Source organism: Microtus ochrogaster, chromosome 16 (assembly GCF_000317375.1).
Source record: "Microtus ochrogaster isolate Prairie Vole_2 chromosome 16, MicOch1.0, whole genome shotgun sequence".
Classification (NCBI taxonomy): Eukaryota; Metazoa; Chordata; class Mammalia; order Rodentia; family Cricetidae; genus Microtus; species Microtus ochrogaster.
Genome location: NC_022018.1, coordinates 28,249,641 through 28,269,970, shown reverse-complemented (window position 1 = coordinate 28,269,970; position 20,330 = coordinate 28,249,641). Strand labels below are relative to the sequence as shown.

The 20,330-nt window shown below is 42.9% G+C and overlaps 1 protein-coding gene across 1 annotated transcript in view; it reads right to left on the bottom strand.

Moving 5' to 3' along the window:
* Positions 1–20,330, bottom strand: part of Prkcq (protein kinase C theta) — a 127,537-nt gene that overhangs the window by 48,359 nt on the left and 58,848 nt on the right. The window contains exons 4-11 of the mRNA XM_013349055.2: positions 17,452–17,512; positions 11,868–12,030; positions 10,387–10,418; positions 10,211–10,296; positions 8,818–8,947; positions 4,401–4,510; positions 3,558–3,675; positions 2,484–2,656 (exon numbers count right to left, since the gene is read on the bottom strand). Of these exons, the coding sequence (XP_013204509.1) occupies positions 2,484–2,656; positions 3,558–3,675; positions 4,401–4,510; positions 8,818–8,947; positions 10,211–10,296; positions 10,387–10,418; positions 11,868–12,030; positions 17,452–17,512 (873 nt within the window). The remainder of the gene's footprint in view (positions 1–2,483; positions 2,657–3,557; positions 3,676–4,400; positions 4,511–8,817; positions 8,948–10,210; positions 10,297–10,386; positions 10,419–11,867; positions 12,031–17,451; positions 17,513–20,330) is intronic.

Below are 20,330 nucleotides of genomic sequence, written 5' to 3'. Positions count from 1 at the left end.
GAACTGAAAATGCAATGGAGCTGAGCTGAAAATGCAATGGAGCTGAACTGAAAATGCAATGGAGCTGAACTGAAAATGCAATGGTGCCACTGAAAATGCAATGGTGCCACTGAAAATGCAATGGTGCCACTGAAAATGCAATGGAGCCGAACTGAAAATGCAATGGTCTAGGTTTAATAAAATGATACTATGCGTGCAGTGCTGGGAATGTAGACCAGTTGGCAACGTGATTGCTTACTTAGCATGCAGAAAGCCCTGGGTTCGACCCTCAGCACTGCAAAAAACCAGGCATGGCCTGCAATCTTGTAATCTCAGCATTGCAGAGGTGGAAGCAGAAAGATTAAGAGTTCAAGGTCATTCTTCTGCTGTGCCGTGAATTTGAGATCAGCCTGGACATCATGAAACCTTGGGGGTTTTTTGTTTGTTTTGTTTTAAAAAAGAGATGCACAGTTGTCTCTGACCGATCACTTGGTAGAGTGATTGGAGCTTGGATGAGAACTCAGACTCATACATGGTGTTGATATCGCCAGAAAATATGTAATTGGTTAGCACTGGCTTAAAAGCAGATTGGAAACCATAGCAGACTACCGTTTTGGTTAGAAGCCATGTTTTCCACAGAGAGTCAAAAAAATGATGAAATGCGAGCTCTTGAGAACTCTTAGTATTCTAAGAGAGATGGGTCAGCTGGGGTTCTGCCTTCTCAGTGTGCAGGGTCTGGCATCTCAGGGCAAAGCGGCACCATGCATTCCGCAGAGTAGGGAGGTACTTAGAGAGAGCCCAGAATGTCCCCAGGGATACTTGCCAAGACATGTATGTTTAGCTTATTAACTTTGTTCAAATGTAGAGCTCCACAAGGGAACAAAAAGAGATAAACATTTCATTAACAAAAGTCCTCTGTTGGTAATTGTTTCTTTTAGCACCCCATCCTAAAACCAGCCATAAACTAAGAGCCAAGAAGGCAATTGCCTTCTACATAATGTCCTTTCAATTTTTGTATCAGGTTATAATTGCACATTAATTGCTGCTAAATGATAATAAAGATAGGCTGTGAAATTGCCTATTGCACTCATATTAACACTGAAAGAACTCTTGTAGTCTGTATTATTGTGGAACTGAAAAGAGTTCATGGATCCCAGCTACTGCTTGCAGGGCAGAGTAGGTTTTGTGAGAAGAAAACACATTAGCGTTCAAATGCAAACATGTCGGAACACAGTATGACTCAGCCATGGTGGAGACTCCGGTACACTTGACCTGTTTACTGTTAAATACACTGGGGAGACGCTGCTGCCAAAATCTGGTCAGCAGGTGCTTAGCTGGCTTTGGATTCCGGCAGTCATGGGAGAGTGGCCCTTGGTTAAAATTTTTCTAGGAGTTCTGTCTAATGCTTTAAAAATAGCTAGGAACCGTAGTAATAAATTACATATCCGTAACGTCGAAGATACCCCAAAGCCTATATTTTATCATATCCCCCTTTATAGTCATTAACTTGGAAATTTTCTGTTGTCACCAATGACTGAATTTTCTTTAAGTGTCCACGAGTTTGCATGCACTGCGGAGCGTGACAGGGGAGTCTAGAGGTCAGCCTCACACAGTTCCTCAGGAGCTGTCTGTCTCCTTTTGTTGAGACAGAGTCTCTTGTTTCTTTGGGGCAGACTAAACTGGCTAGGCTGGCTGGCCAGCAAGCCCAAGGGATCTTCTGGTCTCTCTGCTTCCAGTGCTTGGATGACAAGTACCTGATGCCAAACCTGATGTTTGCTTGTGGGTTCTGGAAACTGAACGCGGGCCCCTCAGCTTGCAACTCAAGTGCTTCACCAACTATCTCTCAGGCCTGAGGATGGCTGCTTTTTCTTCATCTCCTTTCTCTCATTTTTCCTTTCCTCAGTCTGTACTTGCTCTCTATGACTGACAGAGGCAAGTTATTTCCCCTATCCCTGCCCTGTGAGTGGCAAGAAGGGTGGGGAACAGGGACTTTCCCCAAGGTACATTTTCTAAGACTTCCCCTAACTACAGTGTTAGTGCCTGAGCTGTGTCTTCTCCCTTCTCCTCTTTATGAGCCAAGGTGTAATCTTGGCCCTAGCACTTCTGAGTGCGAAAACGTTTGGAGATGGGCCTTTAAATGGGTATTAAGGTCATCTGAAGCTACTGGGCAATACTCTAGGCATGGGGAATAAGCAATAAAAACAACAACAACAACAGAACCAGCATGAACATGGCCACTTCCTAGATTCTTTGGTGTTTAAAGATGTCAAACTCAAGAGCATGTGATATATGTGGACTTAAAGCAAATGGCGTTGGGGCCAAATAGCCAGAAAACAGAGGCTGCTATTAACACAGAATCACTCAGCTTCCCAGTTAATGCTGGGTGCTCTCTGTTTGTTCCCAACACATTGGGGGTGCGCTCTTGGCATGCACCCACACCGTCTGGTCCTAGGAATTTAGCATCACCTACTCGGGGAGTTAGTCTGGAGTCCTTGAGAGCATACCTTGCCAAAACTCCCTTTCCCCAACATTTTGTGCAGGACAAAGTCATCAATCTTCAATTTCAGCTGCAGAGAGGCTCTTGGCATGTTCACTTCAGGTTCAGGAGGGCGGTCTGGAGGGTGGTCCGTTTTATCCATTCCATCCAATGGGGACTCCCAGGAAATTCCCTGGGGTTCTGCAAATGGCAAATAGTTGTTAAACAGGAATGGCTACGTTTACTGTAGTCACTTAGGATACCCATACATTTTTTTTTTGTTTATTCTCATGTCACATTCTGAGATTCAGTCTAATTCAGTTTAACTCTTCTCCAGCTGTCTGTAAATCCGACATTTTGGGTATGGATTATGCCTCTGTTTCTAGTCAATGGCCTGAGAAATGGTCTAACTTGAGAAAGGCTAGACTCAATCAAAGGCTATGTATGGAGAGAGAGAGAGAGAGAGAGAGAGAGAGAGAGAGAGAGAGAGAGACATAGAGAGAGAGACATAGAGATAACTTATTTAATATTTTCTAAGTCCAAAGAACATATTTTATAATGTTTGCTGATAGTACTCAGTTCCCAGAATCACACAGGTGCATTTTCCCTTGCAGCTCTTTTAAGTAGTAGGCACAAGGCAAAGGTTAAGGCTGAGGGCCTGACTCTTTTCCTTCCTGTCTTGAAGCCTCATAGAAGAGTCTCGAAGGTGTAGAACAACACTGATGCCCCCCTCCTCATCTTGCTTTACCGAAGATTAATGTCTGCAAAACCATTTAACATGGGTAGGAAGTGACATTCTGGACACACCCTCCTCCACCAGCAACCCCCTCACAATGAACTCTGAGTTCGGAGCATTTCGGTTTGACTCTTAAAAAGAGGAGTAGAAGGAGGAGAAACTGCAACCAGGATGTATTGCATGAGAAATGAATGCATTTTCAGCTGAGAAAAAAAATAGGGACTTCAAAGTTTGTATTGGATCTGTAATCTTAAAATAGAGGCAAAGGAAGCTTATCATGAAAAACTCAAATCCAGAGAACACAGGGTCAGGTTGATCAGAACAAGTGACTGGCACTGACTGACAGTCAACCACGGTGATAGCTACCTCTTTTCCCAGGTGTGGGTACACACGGTGGCCTGGTTTCATTTTTGATGGAGCATGGGAGACCGATTTCAACTGGGCCTTCTCGGAAGATGTGTTCTGAATCTCTTAAGGAGCGAGCCTGCACCATAAAAACAGGGTCAGCAAGCCCAACCACCTGTAGTTGCCACCATCTCCCCCTCACAGAAAGTGTGCTGTGCTTGTCCACAGGACAAAGGACATTTAAGACTTTTAAATGAGCTGGACAGTCAAAGCTTTTCTTCCCTTAGGATTCTTTGTCTTGCAAGCATCTATAGCATTTAATGCATCAGCAGTAGGAACGTAGTTCCTTTTCACCCTTCAAGGGGACTAGCTGGAATCTTCCATACAAGTGAACTCATTCCATAACAAGTAAGGGCAGGAAAGAAGGTCAATGATGAAGAAGCTTCTATAGAAGGTAATTCTAAGCCTCAACGAGAACTGGTTCTAAGAGATGGGAGTTTAACCTCTGACAAGGTGTAAATGGCCAGGCAGAAGTCACCTAGACTCAGTGTCCTGGGAGAATTCTGAAGATAATTCCAGGAAGCAGATCCTTTTCCTCCAGCTTTGTAGGTAGTTCTAATATTTAGATATATGGCTGGCAGTCAATCCTCGATAATTTTACTGAATTCTAGGAAGAGTTTAAGATATTGTAAATAGACCCACAGATGCATGAAGGCAGTAAGCATCTCAAAGGTGGCAATATGGGCAGGAAGATGAAAAGAGAGAGGCAAGTGTTCAGAAGGACACCCTGGGACATCCTGTACTTGAGTGGGCCCTTGTTGAGTGGACACAGGGAGAATCTCAACAGCCCCTTGTCTGCTTCACCTGTTGGGTGCTTTCAATCATTGCTAGTGCTTCAGCCATTAGCTTCTGGTTTATACCACAGAGGTTGGCGACCTTTGTCTGGCATCGGTGGTGGACGTTCATACCACATGCTGAAAAAGGAAGAACGCAGCCGGTGAGGAGGAAGGAAAAGAAGCCCCGGGGGCTACACAGTGACATCTTGAGGGAGCATTACAGTCTCATTTCTAGGCAAGAAAGTCTGTGGTTAACATTGCATCTGAGATGGACTGTGGATAGAAGCCCTAAGCTGACATTGGTTCTGTTGAACCATCTATGGATGGGTCTATTGACTAGAAAATATTAGGAGAGAAGAGGGTGCCCTTCCACTCCAGTCTGGAGACTAAGTATCCCCTTTCCCAGCTGCACTGGTGGAGGTTCTCTGCTCTTTGGGGTGATGTTTAAGTTTCGGCCTCAGCCTGAAGAAGGGGAATGGATAGGGATGAGGTGGTACTTGTGTAAGTGAGGGGATAGGAGTGGGCAGGAGGAAAGAGGCCAGGAGATCATGGCCTCTTTGTTAATAAACTTCCTGACTAGTGATGATGGGGCCAAGCAATGAGGGCGTAGGTCTGAGCCCTGGCTACTGGGGGGGCCATCCAGGATGGCTGAGTCTCCTGTGAACAGAACTCAGAGTCTGAATGGCATTTTAGAAGGGCAAATCAAGCAACTGTGGACCCAGGAGTGAAGGAAGCAATTTGGTGGATTGCAATGCCAGGAGAAGTTATAGTAGTGACTCTAGAGAGACTGGACCTAAGCACTGACCTCAGATTTGATGAAATCAGACCATATTCCACAGAAGCCATCAGAAGGAAGTCACAGACTTCATCACTGGGGTTTTAGATGGTGATGCCAATGTCAACCTGGCAGTTGGATGGAGGTTGTGCCTCAGTTTTCAGGACCCCAAGAAATGCACCCCCAGATATTGTGCAATTACAGGAAGGGGAGAGAACCTCTATGGTTATTGGAATTGTGCTTCAGTTAATATCGAGGTCATGAAGAAAAGGGTATTTCTTACATACGAGTTGAAGTCTTAACTTTACATCTGTGGCATAGTTAACAGAAAGAGGCTCAGAGAACAGAGCACACCTTCAACTTTGTACATCTTATAAGATGTAGTTTTCAATTTTTCCACAGAAAAAGAATGACAAGTGGTTAATACATGAGTGGGGAGGACAGTGTTTCCTGGTCACAGCTGACCTTGCATGAGCTTGAACAAAAATTCCCAAGGGTTTCTGAGTAGAATCTCTGGTACTATATACAATCTCCCCCCCCCCCTCTTTGTGTGTCCCTCTGTCCCTCTCTTTCTGATGGCTCTCTCTACAGGGCTAATGCTGTCTACATAGACTACTAGCTCTTACACCCTGCAAGCACCCTGCTTCACAAGTCCTGATAACAACACCATCCCGGGACCTTGCGGCCCTCCTTTTGTCCTTGTGTGTCCTCGCGAGCCCATGTAAAGACCACTTTTGGAAAGATTTCCTTTTGAAAGATCACCATTATACTTTACACTAGAAAGACTGGCATACAGATTCTAAGCTCCAGCAGATGAAAGGAACCCTAACCTCAGGTGTTACTTGCTTCTACCAAAATACTTAAAGCATTGCACTAGTAGAATTAGGCAGTTAAGACCCCAAACTTAGTCTCCACTGCTTATTAACAAGTCACGTGCAGAGTTTCACACAGTGACTGCAGTTCAGCAAGCACAACTTCTCTTTCATCATTATAATGTATTACATCATCATATACTAAAACATCGAGGTAGGACTGGAAGGTGGATCACTGACTAAGAGCACTTACTGCTCTTGTAAAGGGTCTAGTTTAGTTCCCAGCTCCTATGTCACACAGTTCACAACCTCCTATGACTCCAGCTCCAGGGAATCCAATACCCTCTTCTGACCTCCACAGACACTTGGATTCACATGCACTGACACACACACACACACACACACAGACACATATACACAACTTCAGATAAAACTAAATTTTAAAAGAACAAGATGAAATTGTGGCAGCCTTCACCTTTTAAATAGTCCATATTCTTCTAGAGAGTTCATCATAAGATAAATAAAACAGTATCTATGCAAATAAATTCCATTTGCCACAAAAATGGATTTACTTTCATTTAAAGTAAAATCTTTTAGGCATATTTAAAAACTTGAATATTGGCAGTAAAAATTCTGCCTTGTTGATATAACTACATTGGATTTGTTCGGGGGAGGGGGGCTGTTGAGACAGTGTCTTGCAATGCAGGCCAGGCTGGCTTTGAACTAGACATTCTCCTGTCTCAGCTTCCCACGTGATGGGAGTATAGATATGTAAGTAAGACACCAGTTGAGAATTAGGTACATTGGGATTTTTATTTTACTCTGCTCCTTAAAACTGTAGCCAGGTCTGAGCTTGACTCTGATGCTCAGGAAGAGACCTTCCTTCCCTTTGTAACACCATGGGTCTTTGTTACTAACCTATCAGGTGGAAACTTGACCTCTGTGATCGCAAACAGTCCCTTCGGATGACTATTTTCATGGGAATTTTGGCAGAGAAGGAAAGAAGACAGCGTAGAGGCTGGGGAGGCAGGGCACTTAAGGAGACGGCTATGAGGCAAGGAAAGGGTAAGGCAAAGAGAGAGGACTAAAGATAACTCAAGGAAGGATAACTTAGAACAGTCAAGAAGAAAGGGTGAGTCCTGGTGGAGAAAACGGGAATATGACAAACAAAAATGGACCTGGAAACGGGAAAGGGGAGGGAGGGAGGGGAAATGGAGGAAGGAGAGGCAATGAAAGAGAAGAGGGGAGGGGGGTATATGAAATACAGATCTCGGGAGAGGGGGAGGGGATGGAATGGGAAGGAAAGAATGTTAGAGCAAAGCAAAGCATGTCAGTGTGAAACAATGCCAAGGAACCTTCATGGAGGTTCTAAGCTTTGCGATCATGCTGTCAAGATCAGTTCTGTCTTAACGAGTAGGCACCGGGGTTCCCGGGAAGTGAGACCTGACTGCGAGATGGTCATTTGCCTTTCTGTTTCTACAGCTAGGATATTTGGACATTATTGTTACCTAAGAATTAATAATATATTCCAGAAGCCTGCATGTCAAAGTTTTCTTTATAAACAGTCATATGAAGGAAATGACACAAACGGGACTTTGGGGCTCTTCAAGGGATTCTTAAGGTGAGTTCTGACTGGCCAGTCACTACTGGGGTAATAATGGGTAAACCTAACTCCTCTCCTTGTCTCCGCTAAGATGCCATACTTAGGGCCCCCAGGTACATGGACAGTACTGAGGCAAGGAAAGGGAGACGGAAGAGGATGATCTACTTTTAAAAGGCCATCTCCAGCTCTTCAAAGAGAAGAGAAATAAGAAATGCCGCAAAGTAAAATAAAAGGCTAATATATTTAATAGTTCGCCATCAGAAAGGTCTTTTTATGTGCTAAGAAACTGTCCCGCTTCCCCCTTCTCTTTCACTGGTAAGGCAGGTGCCTTGCTGATCTTTAGTAGACACTTTTGCTCTCATGACCCCCTAGTTGTAGCATTTCAGTTTTTTAAATGTGAGAGTTTTAGATCAAGAATGCCTTGTTTCTCTTTTCAGTGTAGGTCTGAGTACCTCCACATTCAGAGAATGGTAGCAGCGTGTATATAAATACAATAGAAAGATAATCTATACTCATCATATCTTAGTTCTGCTCTAATCCAAACCCCAGAGGAAGGCCTAGGGTGGTGACCCTGTCTCATCTGGGCCCTTGGTGTTCACAGACATAGTTGATGATGTACTCTGTAGCTAAAGTTCCAGAGCTCCTCTCACCGGAGCCATTCACTGCTCAAAGGGACACACGTGTTTTTTACTCCTTAATGAGGCAGTAGAAATAATTCACTAACCAATGCTAAAGGGGAGGGCAGGGGCTTTACATAAGTCAATCTACTAGAATTAAGATGGGGGGTAGCCCAAAATCTAAGAGACAGCAGATTGGGGCAGAGTGGAAAGTCCTTGGCAGAGTCAAAAGAGGAAGGCTGTCATTTCACTCCAGGACTACTGAGTATAACATTGAAATATGGTGTCATGATCTTTGACCTTGGCTCTGAGCTATTGAGCTTTGACCTTGACCTGTTGGACCTTGACCTGTTGAACTCTGATTTTGACCCTAAGCTACTGAGCCTAAACTTTAAATTTGAGTAGTTATGAACTCTCCTTGGATGTGAAGATAGAGTCATGGCAGGATGAAGATGGAGACATGACAGGGCAGGAGGATGGTAAAGGAAATCTACTGTCTCACGGAGGCGGCATCCATCTTGGTGGGCACACAAAGATGGGGACAGAGGTCATCACTCTAGAGCCTCTCGTCTTCCCTCCACGATGCACAGGCAGCATCAGCCTATGCGCAGGACCCACACCCACCCCTCAGCACTCACCATCACACTTGAGACCTTGCCTCGCCAGCCCCCACAGTAGGGTCCCGCAATGCTCGCAGAAGGTCGGGCTCTTGTAGTTGTAGACTTTGAATCTGTGCGGCATGTCGATCTTGAATCGCTCCTTGTGGAACTGAAAGTATGACGGAGACCTGACTGCACGTGTGTCCCTAGGTCTCAACTGTATGACGGAGACCTGACTGCACGTGTGTCCCTAGGTCTCAACTTCCCATAATCTCCTAGATGTGCGGCTCACAGCGATGGTAATGAAAACATGTGTAGCAAGGGGCATTTAGCCATCAGACTGCCTACCACCTTCCTGAGGTACCTGAAGAAGCCTGCAGCTCTTCCAGGTGAGGGCACATGTGGCATCATGTGTCAAAGCATGTACCAAGCACCAGGAGGCTCATAGCTGGTGTCTGAGGCAGCTATCTTGACAGATGGGGCGACCATGTCAAAAAGAGGGGATACGGCCCCTTTTTTCAAATAGGAGCTAAGGAAACATGCATTTGGTACTGCACGATGCTGTTAAAGAACATTAGGTCAAAATGGAGGAACACCTAAATGTTGAGAGGTGACCCAATGGCCTCAGATATGACAACTGGAGACTCCTGATCTGATTTTTGGGTAGGAGAACCAAGTAACCACACAGGGTTAATGAACACCTGTAGGGTGAAGAGCTAGAATTGAGAACCATGAGCAAATTGCATAGTAGGATTTGAGAACTTGGTCAGGACAAGTAGTGAAAAATATTTTATATTGATTACATATTGAAATAGTAATAGACTTGGCTCAATTAAATATATGATTAAAATGAATTTTACTTGTCTATCCTTTCAATGACTTTGTTGATTCTTGTGGCACTGAGGGCTGAAGCAAGGGCTTCCTCTCATATGCTAGGCAAGTACACTACCACTAAGCCATATTGCCAGCCTGTTTTGTACTTTTTATTTCTATACAGAGTCCCATTGAGTCACACAGGCTAGCCTTGACCTCAATTTGTTCCTTAGACAGGCCTTGGACTTGTAATCCTCCTGCCTCAGTGTCCTGAACTGGTCCTATGGCACCATACCCTGTCTGTTTCTTCTTTACTATGGCCACTTGGAAGGTTAAAATTCCACACGTGGCTCTCATTTGACTTCTATGGGACAGTACTATTCCAGGGTTAGGGAAATAACAGAACACCAATGATAACATCCTCTTGAAGGTGCAAGAAGTAAAGATAACCCGGAGAACAAACTATTACGGTCTAAAACACATATCCATTTAACTCAGTTTCTTGACAGCTTATTTTCCCCAGAGGCTCTGGTAACTATTGAGGTTGAGAGTGAGGCGGGCCATCTGACTTGCTGGAAAAGGTGGAGAGTAAGGAAATGGAATCTAACTACGCCAGTACCATGGTTTCTCGGCTGTTGATAGCTGAGCCTGTGCACTTGGCGATCACTTTGTCGATGCACTTCTTGTGAATTGCTGCATTACATTCTGAAAAGAGACAATTGCCACTTGTGATTTCTGGAGGAACAATTCAATGCAAAGAGAACCGAGGATACAGCGGAAATGCCTTGTACTTACGTCGGCACTGGTAGCCCTGCTTGTTCAGCCCCCTGTAACAAAGCAATGTGGGATTTAAATGCATGTTCACATAGACAGTCGCAGCAGAAATGGTCTATAGGTAAATGAGATCTTGACATTCCTAAGACCACAGAGGATTTCCTCTGTGTCCACACGCATCACTTGCTAAGAAGGTAGTTTAAGTTTATGTTGTTTTACTTAAATTTTTAAAATCAATTGAATGAGATTAATTTTCTTATCATCTTTGCACTGTCAAGCAAACGGTTTACAACTCCAGACCAAATGTATCCCAAGATCCTAGCAATAAATTTCTATGCTCCTCACTAAAAAAAAGTCAATGCCTCGTTTAATTATGAGCGAGTCACTCCCTCACTCATTCTTGGTTTATACACAGATGAGCGCACTTATCTGTAAAGTATCTATTTCCTCATTCTGAGAGTCTAAGAATATCTGCTATCTAGAAAGCAGCACTGTTGATTAGAAACAAAGAAAACAAAGGAGGACCGAGTGATTAGAGGGAAAACAATGAAAGTTCATCCTAATCTGCTGGCATGAAGTGGGAACTTGTGCACTAATGACTCTGCAGGAGCCCGAGGGGACCAGCATCTCTTAGCGGGCACAGATGTTGAGAGCAGAAACAGGCATCATTTCGCTCCCCTCTACCGTAGCTTTTGCTGTGTGGTTACACTGATCTCTGAGATGAAGACACCCAAGAGCTTCATTCCAGCCATTTGTTACCGTGGGAGAGTGCTGTGCGGTGCAGAGTGCAGCAAGGCAGCGGTGGAGCTATTGCAATGATGAAGGTGTTGACTATAAAATCTCACAGCCCTGCTTCCAATAACAATACACTCTCATCTGCTCCTTCCCTCATATACCAGCAGCCTCTCATTTAGTCAAAAACAAAACTCCACTGGGCCTTCTTATGGTTTGGATCAGAAATGTCCCAAAGCCATGTGCTAATGTTTTGGAACCAGGAACTGAACCATAAAGAGATGGGATTTGGCAGAAGGAAGTGAGGTCACTGGAGTGTGTCCTTGGAAGGAATGCTGGGACCCTGGTGCTTTCTCTCTCCTTTCTTCCTTCTTGGATGCTTTACGGTGTCATGGGTAGCCCTGTCCTGCCTCAATGTCTTGCCTTGTCTTAGACCTAAAATAAAAGGGGTAGGCAAACTTTATTGAAACTGTCAGCCCAAATGAGCCTTCGCTTCCTAAAAGTGATAGATAGTCTTGGGTGTTTTGTCATAGTCAAGGAAAGCTAACTCATGGAAGACTCTCTCTGGAGTGGGTTCCCCTCTTCAAGAGTCATGTTATAAAAACCTTGTGTTGAATCAGGCTCTTTAGACCTTCTCAGTGCTGGTGAGCCCATTGACCACCATTCGCCAGTACTCGGCCCTTCACCCTCCCTCACGGTAGAGCTCGTTGTGCTTAGCCGTGACAGAATGCATATCTTGAAGCTCGAGAGGAAAACATCAAGTATTGTACCAGACAAACTCATGGCAGACAGAGCAAAACGTGGGCTGAGGGAAAAACGTGGCTGTGAACTCATGGCACTTCACGTGGTGGACTTTGGCCTGCTTGATGGCTCCTCGGCGATGATGCAAGGCGAAGAATCCTTCGTTCTCAAAGTCGCTCATGTCCTTTGTGTCTGTGGAGAGAGAGAGGGGATGCAGTGAGGCAACATGATGGTCACAGAGGGGCAGAGACGGTGGGCACTTGAGGAGAAGCAGAACAGTAAGTGCTGAGCGCACAGTGGCCTTTCAAGGGCTTGTGGGGATGGGAATGGCCCTAGGCTTCTGTTATTAATTTGGCAGTATGGAATCGCTGCAGGAAGCATTACTAGAGGTTTGGATTCGTCCATTGTTTGCTTCTCTAGTTCAGATAGCTCTCTTTAGTTTTTTAAACCAGAATCCTGACATTTCAAGTCTGTACTTCCACAGAGTATTGTGATTGACAGTGACATGAGGAGGATTGAGAACTCTGGTGCCAGGACGCCTTGCATAGCGTTGGGTTTAGACAGGGTACCAAAGATGGAAAGGTGTTACCTAGCCCTTTGCAAGGGCAAAGAACTTTGGGGAGAAGTTTAATATTCTGGTTCTTGTTGGGTATAGTGATCAGATATAAGAGCTACAGCCTCTGTTACTGTAGAAAGTGCCAGAAAATTAATAGTTTAAGTTTTACATGCCTAGGTCATCTTGTGTCATTTACTTCACACTGTCAAGTCAGAATGTTTTTTTCAGTTAGCCCTGGGCTTGTGGGTCTCATTATCCATAGCATCCTATGCTCAGATGAAATTTTCCCAAAGGGTTGAAGGAATCTAAGATGATAGAACCCTGAGAATACCTATAATGCCTAGGCTAATGCTCAAGATGCACAAGGAACACAAAATGGTAGGTCACTAGGTTGTGTAATAAACACTTCTGCAAAGGGAGAAGAATCACCACGGAAATAACAAAGAAACAATGAGAACTGTAATCTATCACTACAGCAAGGATAATAATGATTATAGTGCTTAGTATCATAATTTGTAATAGCTTGGAGATTGTTGGAACACTTGCTGTTTCTTTTTATCTGCAAAAATGGAAATTTCGAATTAGCACTCATTATATTTCAAATACATAAAGAATCAACAATATGGAACTAAATTGCTTCTATCATGGCTCAGCGGTGAGAGGTCTAACCACACACTTGAGGTGGGTGTATCTACCAAGGTTCCTTACTTTCCATTGTCAATAGTGGCTGGTTGGGAATGCAAGAGATAGACACATGAGATTTTGGGCAGGCAGAGGCCTTTTCCTAGGAACCCATCTGAATCTAGTGATCCACTTTAGGGCTCACGTTTCCTTGGCAGCCATTCCTGGGTCTGTTTTACAGAAATCACAAGCGCCTATGGCAGGGAATTCCCCATATACTTTCCTCATAGTTCCTCAGCTGGGCCACAATGCTCTGTCCACTACTTTCAGGATAGACTTCAGGTGACTTTATTTGGAGTTAAAAGGGAAATAAACTGGGCTTGGTAAGTGTGAGTGAGAGACTGTCACTAAGTTAATAATTTTCTCCCTCAATTTATGAAATAAGCCACGCCATCTGACATCGTGTCTTAAGAAAAGAAAAAAAAATGAATAGAACAGAAATGTCACAGCAGGGAAAGAGAAAAGAAATACCCAGAAAGGCAAAAGGTTAATATATGTATTTTTCAAGCTAGGAAAAGAACGCTTAATATAAGACCTCTCAGCAATGAGGAGGAAACCACAGAGAAAAGGGAAAGTTGACATTAGAGAGGAAGTGTATTGATGGCGCAGAGCTGCCAGGGATGAAGCGTGAGGTCAACAAAGGGAGGGACTGTCTCTGAGACGGAGGAACAGGAAGAGAAAACAGCTGCATCCTAAAGCACACATGCAGAGGCGGGGTTGCCACCAGTTACCCTGAGCCAAGGCCAACCTTCAGGGTGAAAACAAGGGTGAGATACCCCAAGAAAACAAGAGCTACGAGCTTGTTAGAAGGTAAATAGGTCTTTGAAAGAACTAGTATCTAGGAACCAAAAGAAATTGAAAGCTACCGAATGGGGAACCCAACCAAACCATCTAATTCTCATGTATTTCTGCTTATATTGCCCAACTTATAATCTAGTCATAAAGTTAAATATGTAAGAGGTGGTTCAACAAATGCTGCCCCGGGGCTCGTACTGGAATAATGGAAAGATACACACCTCTGCCCCTGCCCAGCTAGACCCTATCAGCCCATTAGCTTGTGAAAAATCTGAACTCACTTGAAAGAAGAGAACATGCACAGAGAATGCTGATGAAGGGGTTCCCCACTGGAAAACAACTGCCTCGGCAAGTGTCTTATCAGTTTGGGTTGCAAAAGGTGCGCAGAGACCATAAAAGCTGGAGTAGAAGGAGCCAGATCACATTTCAAACGATAATATTTGTCAGTATCATTGACGTGATGCTGCATTTGTAGGCACGCAAGAACTATGGGATCATGGAAGATTACTCCAAGGTTCCAGAAAGACCCCAAGGCCTGACAATCAGTGACAAGGTTGGATTCCCTGCAAGGAAGCCCCAAGAGCTATTTGATGAAGCATTGATGATGAATCCTAAGTTGAATCAGAGACTCCAGGACGTTGGGAATACCACGATTGTGGGATGTCTGCTAAGGAATGCAACAGGCACAGAATAGAATCAGACCAAGACAGATTACATGTGCAGGCAACAGAATTAATGGGAAGGGCCATTTGAGCTCAGATGCTGCCACTTAAAGCCTTAGATGTCAAATATGGAGCTACATGGAAAAATAATTTGTTATTTCTCTTGCTGAGTTTAAGTTTTGTTATTTCTTTGCTGTGCCGCTAAATCTCTTTCAGGAAGAGAATGTTTACTCTATGTAATTGTAAATATTGTAAGTATATAAGTTGCCTTTTGATTTTACAGGGGTTCATAATTAAGAGATTGCTTTGATTCTCAGGAGAGATTTTGGACTTTGGGATTTTTGAACTGCTTTAGAACTATTAAGACTGAGGGGCTCTTGGAGATGAACTAAGTGCATTAAGAGATGGCTATGGGCATTTGGGAAGTCAGGAGCAATGTTCTGGATTAAAGGGATGTTTAGGGTCTTAAGTGGATGGGGGTGAACTTGTTCTAGTTAGTCTTCCCTGGCAATGTGGCTAGATTTGGAATCATCCAAGAGGCACACCTCTGAGAATGCCCGTGAAGGTGTTTCTGGAGAGCTTTTGCTGAGAAGGGAAGATGGACCATACCATCTCATAGCCTGGGCTCCCATATGAATGAAAAGAGAAAAAAAAATAAGTAGCAAGATGAGCACCAGCATCAAATGGAACACTCGCATTTATCTCTCTGCTTCCTGGCCCAAGGCACGGAGTGATCACCTGCCTGTGTGACAATGTCACACTCTGAAAATACCTCTTACTTTGTAAGAAAAGGGAACTTCTGCTGGCCCTCACAGCCAGAGTTAACACACCATGAGGTCACTGAAGACTGCTGTCCTACTGTGCACACAGCCTCTTTGTTTAAACTGCCTTTCAAAGAATAAGCAACAATCAAACTTACCTGCCTCGGATTTCCCACACTATCAACTTTTAGAACCTAATCTAAAGCATAGTTACAATTAAAAGTTACATACTCTTCTTGCCCCAGAACAATATATGTGTATCAGCACATTGGCTGAAAGCAGCAAATAAAGAAGTGGAAAGCAAATTCCTAAAATCCACCATAAAAGTTGAAAACAACCATTAATGGATATTGGTTGATAAATAATGATGTTTGCCGTCTGTGCTAGCTGGGATCAGTTGCAGTCAGTGATTTAATCTTCTCTAAAACTGTTGAAGATTTCTGTAAAGTATCCCATTCCTTCCCCATGTGATGATTTCTATGCTGCTCATTAAAGACAGAAAGAGGCCCATTGTTAGAGACAGACAGCACACCACCCAGGCAGGTACCATTCATACATACAGACACGTAAGGCATGTACAGACACAAACACAATTCATACCACACACACACACACACGGACAGATACACATGGACAGACACAGGGACATATCCACAAGACAGCCTTCGGGTAGGCACAGATTAAGATGGAAGGCACAGGAAGCATGAAGTGTAGAACTCAAATCTTGACCTGCTCTTAATGAAACAACTCCAAGGGGGAAGTGCTTTATCTCTTTCCTTAATGGGACACTGATATGTTATTGGTGACTTGGAGTTAGTTACCAATGAGCTAGAATCTGCACAGCGTTGTGGTTTTGCTGCCACGATTCCCCTCCCCCATGGTTGACTGTATCTCTTCAATTTTGAGCCCAAACAAATTCTTCCTTAATTTTTTTCATAACAATGATAAAAATAAAGCACACGGCTATAATCTCATTAGTAGACCTAAAAAGTCCAATAATCATGCCTCAAGATTTCCAAACACCTGGTAAGTGTGTAAGTTTTCCCTGTTTGTCTCATAATGCTATTTGAGTCTGGGCATATTAGGACTTTTATATGTTAAATAAAGCAGTGTAAATATCTGAACTAAAACTCATTTTGTGTTGCTATAATTTGAGCACCCTGAATCCTAAAGTCCAAAATCCAAAATGCTAAATATATTCTGAGCACAGATAAGATCCACAACTAGAAATTTCTTTGCCATAAAGCATTGCCTCAGGCACAAAATGATTTGAAATAGTGTATAACATTATCTTCAGGTTGGTGTGTAACACTTACATGAAATATAAAAGAATATTCTGTTCAGACTTGGATTTAAATCCCCAAATAGCAAATACCCCCAATTCCCTAAATAATTCAAAATCTGAAATCTTTCTGGTCTTAAGCATTTTTGGATAAGTGATACTGAACCTGAAGTAAGAATAATTTACTAAACATAGTTTATTGTTATTCAGCTCACATGCTTATTGTGTGGCCTAGGATTTTATCAAGAGTAGCACTTAATTCACAGAGACAGCACTGCCTGACTGTCCCGGTGCCCAGTGTATCCACAGTGCTTCTAAGCTTACCTTCTGCCATTTGGGTTTATGTGAGACACGGAACTGAAACTCTTTGGCCGTGCATTTTTTTTCCTTCCTTATTCCTAAGAGGATGTGAGGTGACTAACTTTAGGCCTTTGCATTTGATACTAGCTTTACAGAAGATATTTTCGGTTTCTTATTTCATATTCTAGGCCAGTGGAATGCTGGGTATAGAACACCATTCATAAATAGGCAATGTGTTTACACACAGCAATGCAGGAGCAGCCTTTTGTATACAGAGTAAATTCGCAAACTAAAATAGAGAGACTGTGAAAGCACCAGGCTCGTGAATTTACACCATTTATAGACCAGCTCCGCGAATGTTTTATGTTTACATTTATACTACGCCCATGTGTTTATGTTTGCTCTACGTTTGTCTGGTCTGGGCAGTTGTTTTCAATTCCTGTCCGAGCACCATTGAGAATTTTAATAGAATGCTTTGCATTTCTCTTTTCTAGGATATTGCAGAAGCAAAACGAGCCTTCGCTGAACAGGCTATACCCTCCTCACCCCCAAACAGGAAGAAGAAATGTCACTTGCCGCTCATTTCCAGAAAGTATCTTGCATTCATTAGCATTCGGCCTTGAGGTTTCAGCTCTAACTGGGAGAGAGAAGGAGAAAAAACATTGTCAGAATGGGAAGCCAGCCCTGGCTCGAGGACCTCTTAACTAGCTGCATGACTGATGGCAGATTTCCACTAGAGAGGAGATCTTGGCTCTTCTCCACGCAAGTTCATCATCACCGTGCCTGTTATTATCAGAACTGTGCAGCACCTGGGACAGTGGCTGGCCTTTTATGGAATGTCTTGGCAATTTATTCATTTTACTTGAGGTTCAAAATTGACAGAAGAAAGGAGATTCAAAAACGGAATCTGTTTTCCTGCAGGGTGTTTACCTGAAGAGCATAAGAGCTTATCCCCAGATATTAATCACGACAGAAGTATCCTGGATGCCAAGCCTTGCTCACTTGGGAAGAAGTAGGTCCTAGGGAGTAAAGATAAGTCCTGCTCTGAGGGGCTTTCTTTTGCTTACTTTGTGGGCTACAAATCTAGGTGGATCAGGGTATACTCCATGGAGAATCCTTTTTCTATTACAAGCATTTGTAAAATGACTAAAGGAAAATTTAATTAGGTGAGTCTTGAAAGGTTTATATATGTTATATATATTATATATGCATATGTGAATAGTTTTTAAATTACTAAATTATCGACATATATTTTAGAAAAAGTACATGCATGGTACTTATATATTCTATATATTATTATAATTATTCGAGTACTATATGGATATATGCAACTTATGGACAGTATCATACAGAAGACAGAAGAGCAAAGTGCCATTTTAAGACTTATTCAGAATACCGTGTAATGTAGCATACACAGGAGGGAAATAGACGTATCTTTATCTATGTAAATATTTATATACACATGTGTTTGGTTATATGTATGCATGTATATAAACACCTATACCTTTATGGTACATGTAAAACCATCATGCTATGCCATTAGTGGAATAAATAGATTAAAACATGACTTTAAAGTGACTCATTATTGATCATCATAGCAGCGGTTGCCTGTACTAAAGGAGAGTCAGCGGGAACTATTCTGTTGAACCCAGAGTTAAATTTCAAAGCATTGAGGGACCGTTTCTCAGCTGCGTGGCCTTGTGCAAATCACCAAGTCTTCAATGAACCCTGAAAGACTGACAACTGGCAGTACCCCTGCCATCAGAGTTTTGTGGTGTAATAAAGCTATGGAATAGCTATAAACTCTCATGCAAACTTAAACTGATTAATGTAAAGACAAGTGCTTTAGACCATAAGAATTAACACCATCATTTTCTAATCTCGGTATAGTAAAAATGGAGGCAAAAACAGAACAAGGAGGGGGAATTTGAGACCCATTTTCAAAGGAAACTGGGAAACTTGGTTACCACAGAATTATCAACATTCAGGAAGCACTGGTCACGGAGGAAATTAAGTCAGCAAGCCATTGGAAAGTCATGTTTTATAAAGCCCTGGGGAGTGACTGGGAAAAACCTTGCAGATACTCACAACCATGGGAAACACAAAGGAAGCACCAATGTGTCATTTATAGCCAAGATGGGTATGAATGACAATTTTGAGAAAATCTTTTATGCTGTTGTTGTTAAATAAAAAAAATCAGTTTTAAAACAGCTGATAACCTCAGAAGAAAGATAAAACATAAATTCAAAATAGTCTGGGAGCTCTTGAAATGAAAGTAAACGAAGAAATAACCCTCAAAAAATAAGGCTTAAATGTACAGAAAGCACGCAACTTGGCTATATGAGGATGTGATTGCCGCTATGTACTGACATCCGACGGTCCTAGGCTGCAGATGAAGTCTCACAAGTGCACACTTGTGTCTAGTGCATGCCTGCAATCCTGACCCTTGGGAGATTGAGGCAGGAGGACTGCTGGTAGTTCAAGGCTAGGCTGGGCTACATAACATGATTCTGTTTGAACAAAACAAAATGGAAGAGGAGGAAGAGGAGAGAAATTGCCAAAACTCAGGGTGTGATATTAAAGGCAACTTCAAAAAGATAGAAATAGAAAGGGAAACTGCTAGTGAATGAAGTCTGTACTTTATTATAGAAGGACAAAAAAATCTGATTATCTGTTCCTTCATTGAGAAGAAATCATAGTAAGTTATCATAAAAATTCGAGAGAGGTCTAATTTCAACAAAATAAATTAGGTGGAAAGTAGAAAATCATGGAAACAGGCAGGCACGGGAAAGTGGGGGGGGGGGGTTCTATAACTTATCTCTTCCGTCTCCTGTGTTTCAGACCCAGCCAGAGCCCCACATCTCCATTAGCTTGAACTGTATAAACTCCTTCACACCAAACCCAACATCTGCAACACCTGCCAGTTCTTTAACCTTTCCTGTTTGTTTAAGCAGCCAGTCTACAGGAATTGGAATTGCCACAATCTTCTCCCCAAGTGGAGTGAAAGGGTGTACTGTTGAACGACATTGCCTAAACATATGTCATCTTGGGCACCTTAAAAATCTTGGCATGTCGTTGTCCTTAAATATTAACTTAGTGACAGAAGGATGAGTTATGTATCTTTCTTAAGAAGACAAAATCAATGTGCGGTCATAAGAACATAAGAACGCCATTTCTAGGTTTCCATCATTTCCATGTGAAAGGTGTAACTTGAAAGCTTTTAGAAGTCTTGCTAAAATCTGAATTATTAGAGCAGGTAGAGAGGTAAGGAGTTTTACTACTTTGGCAAACATGACATAAACATATGGAAATATTTTTCTGGCTTTCAATCTATATAGAAGATTTTTCCATACAAGGGAGCAACTGCCGGGGAAAAGGCCCAAGTCAGAGACCTCTGTGGAAGTGGGTCCAAGCCAGGGACATCTGCCAGAACAGGCCTGAGCCAGTGACCTCCA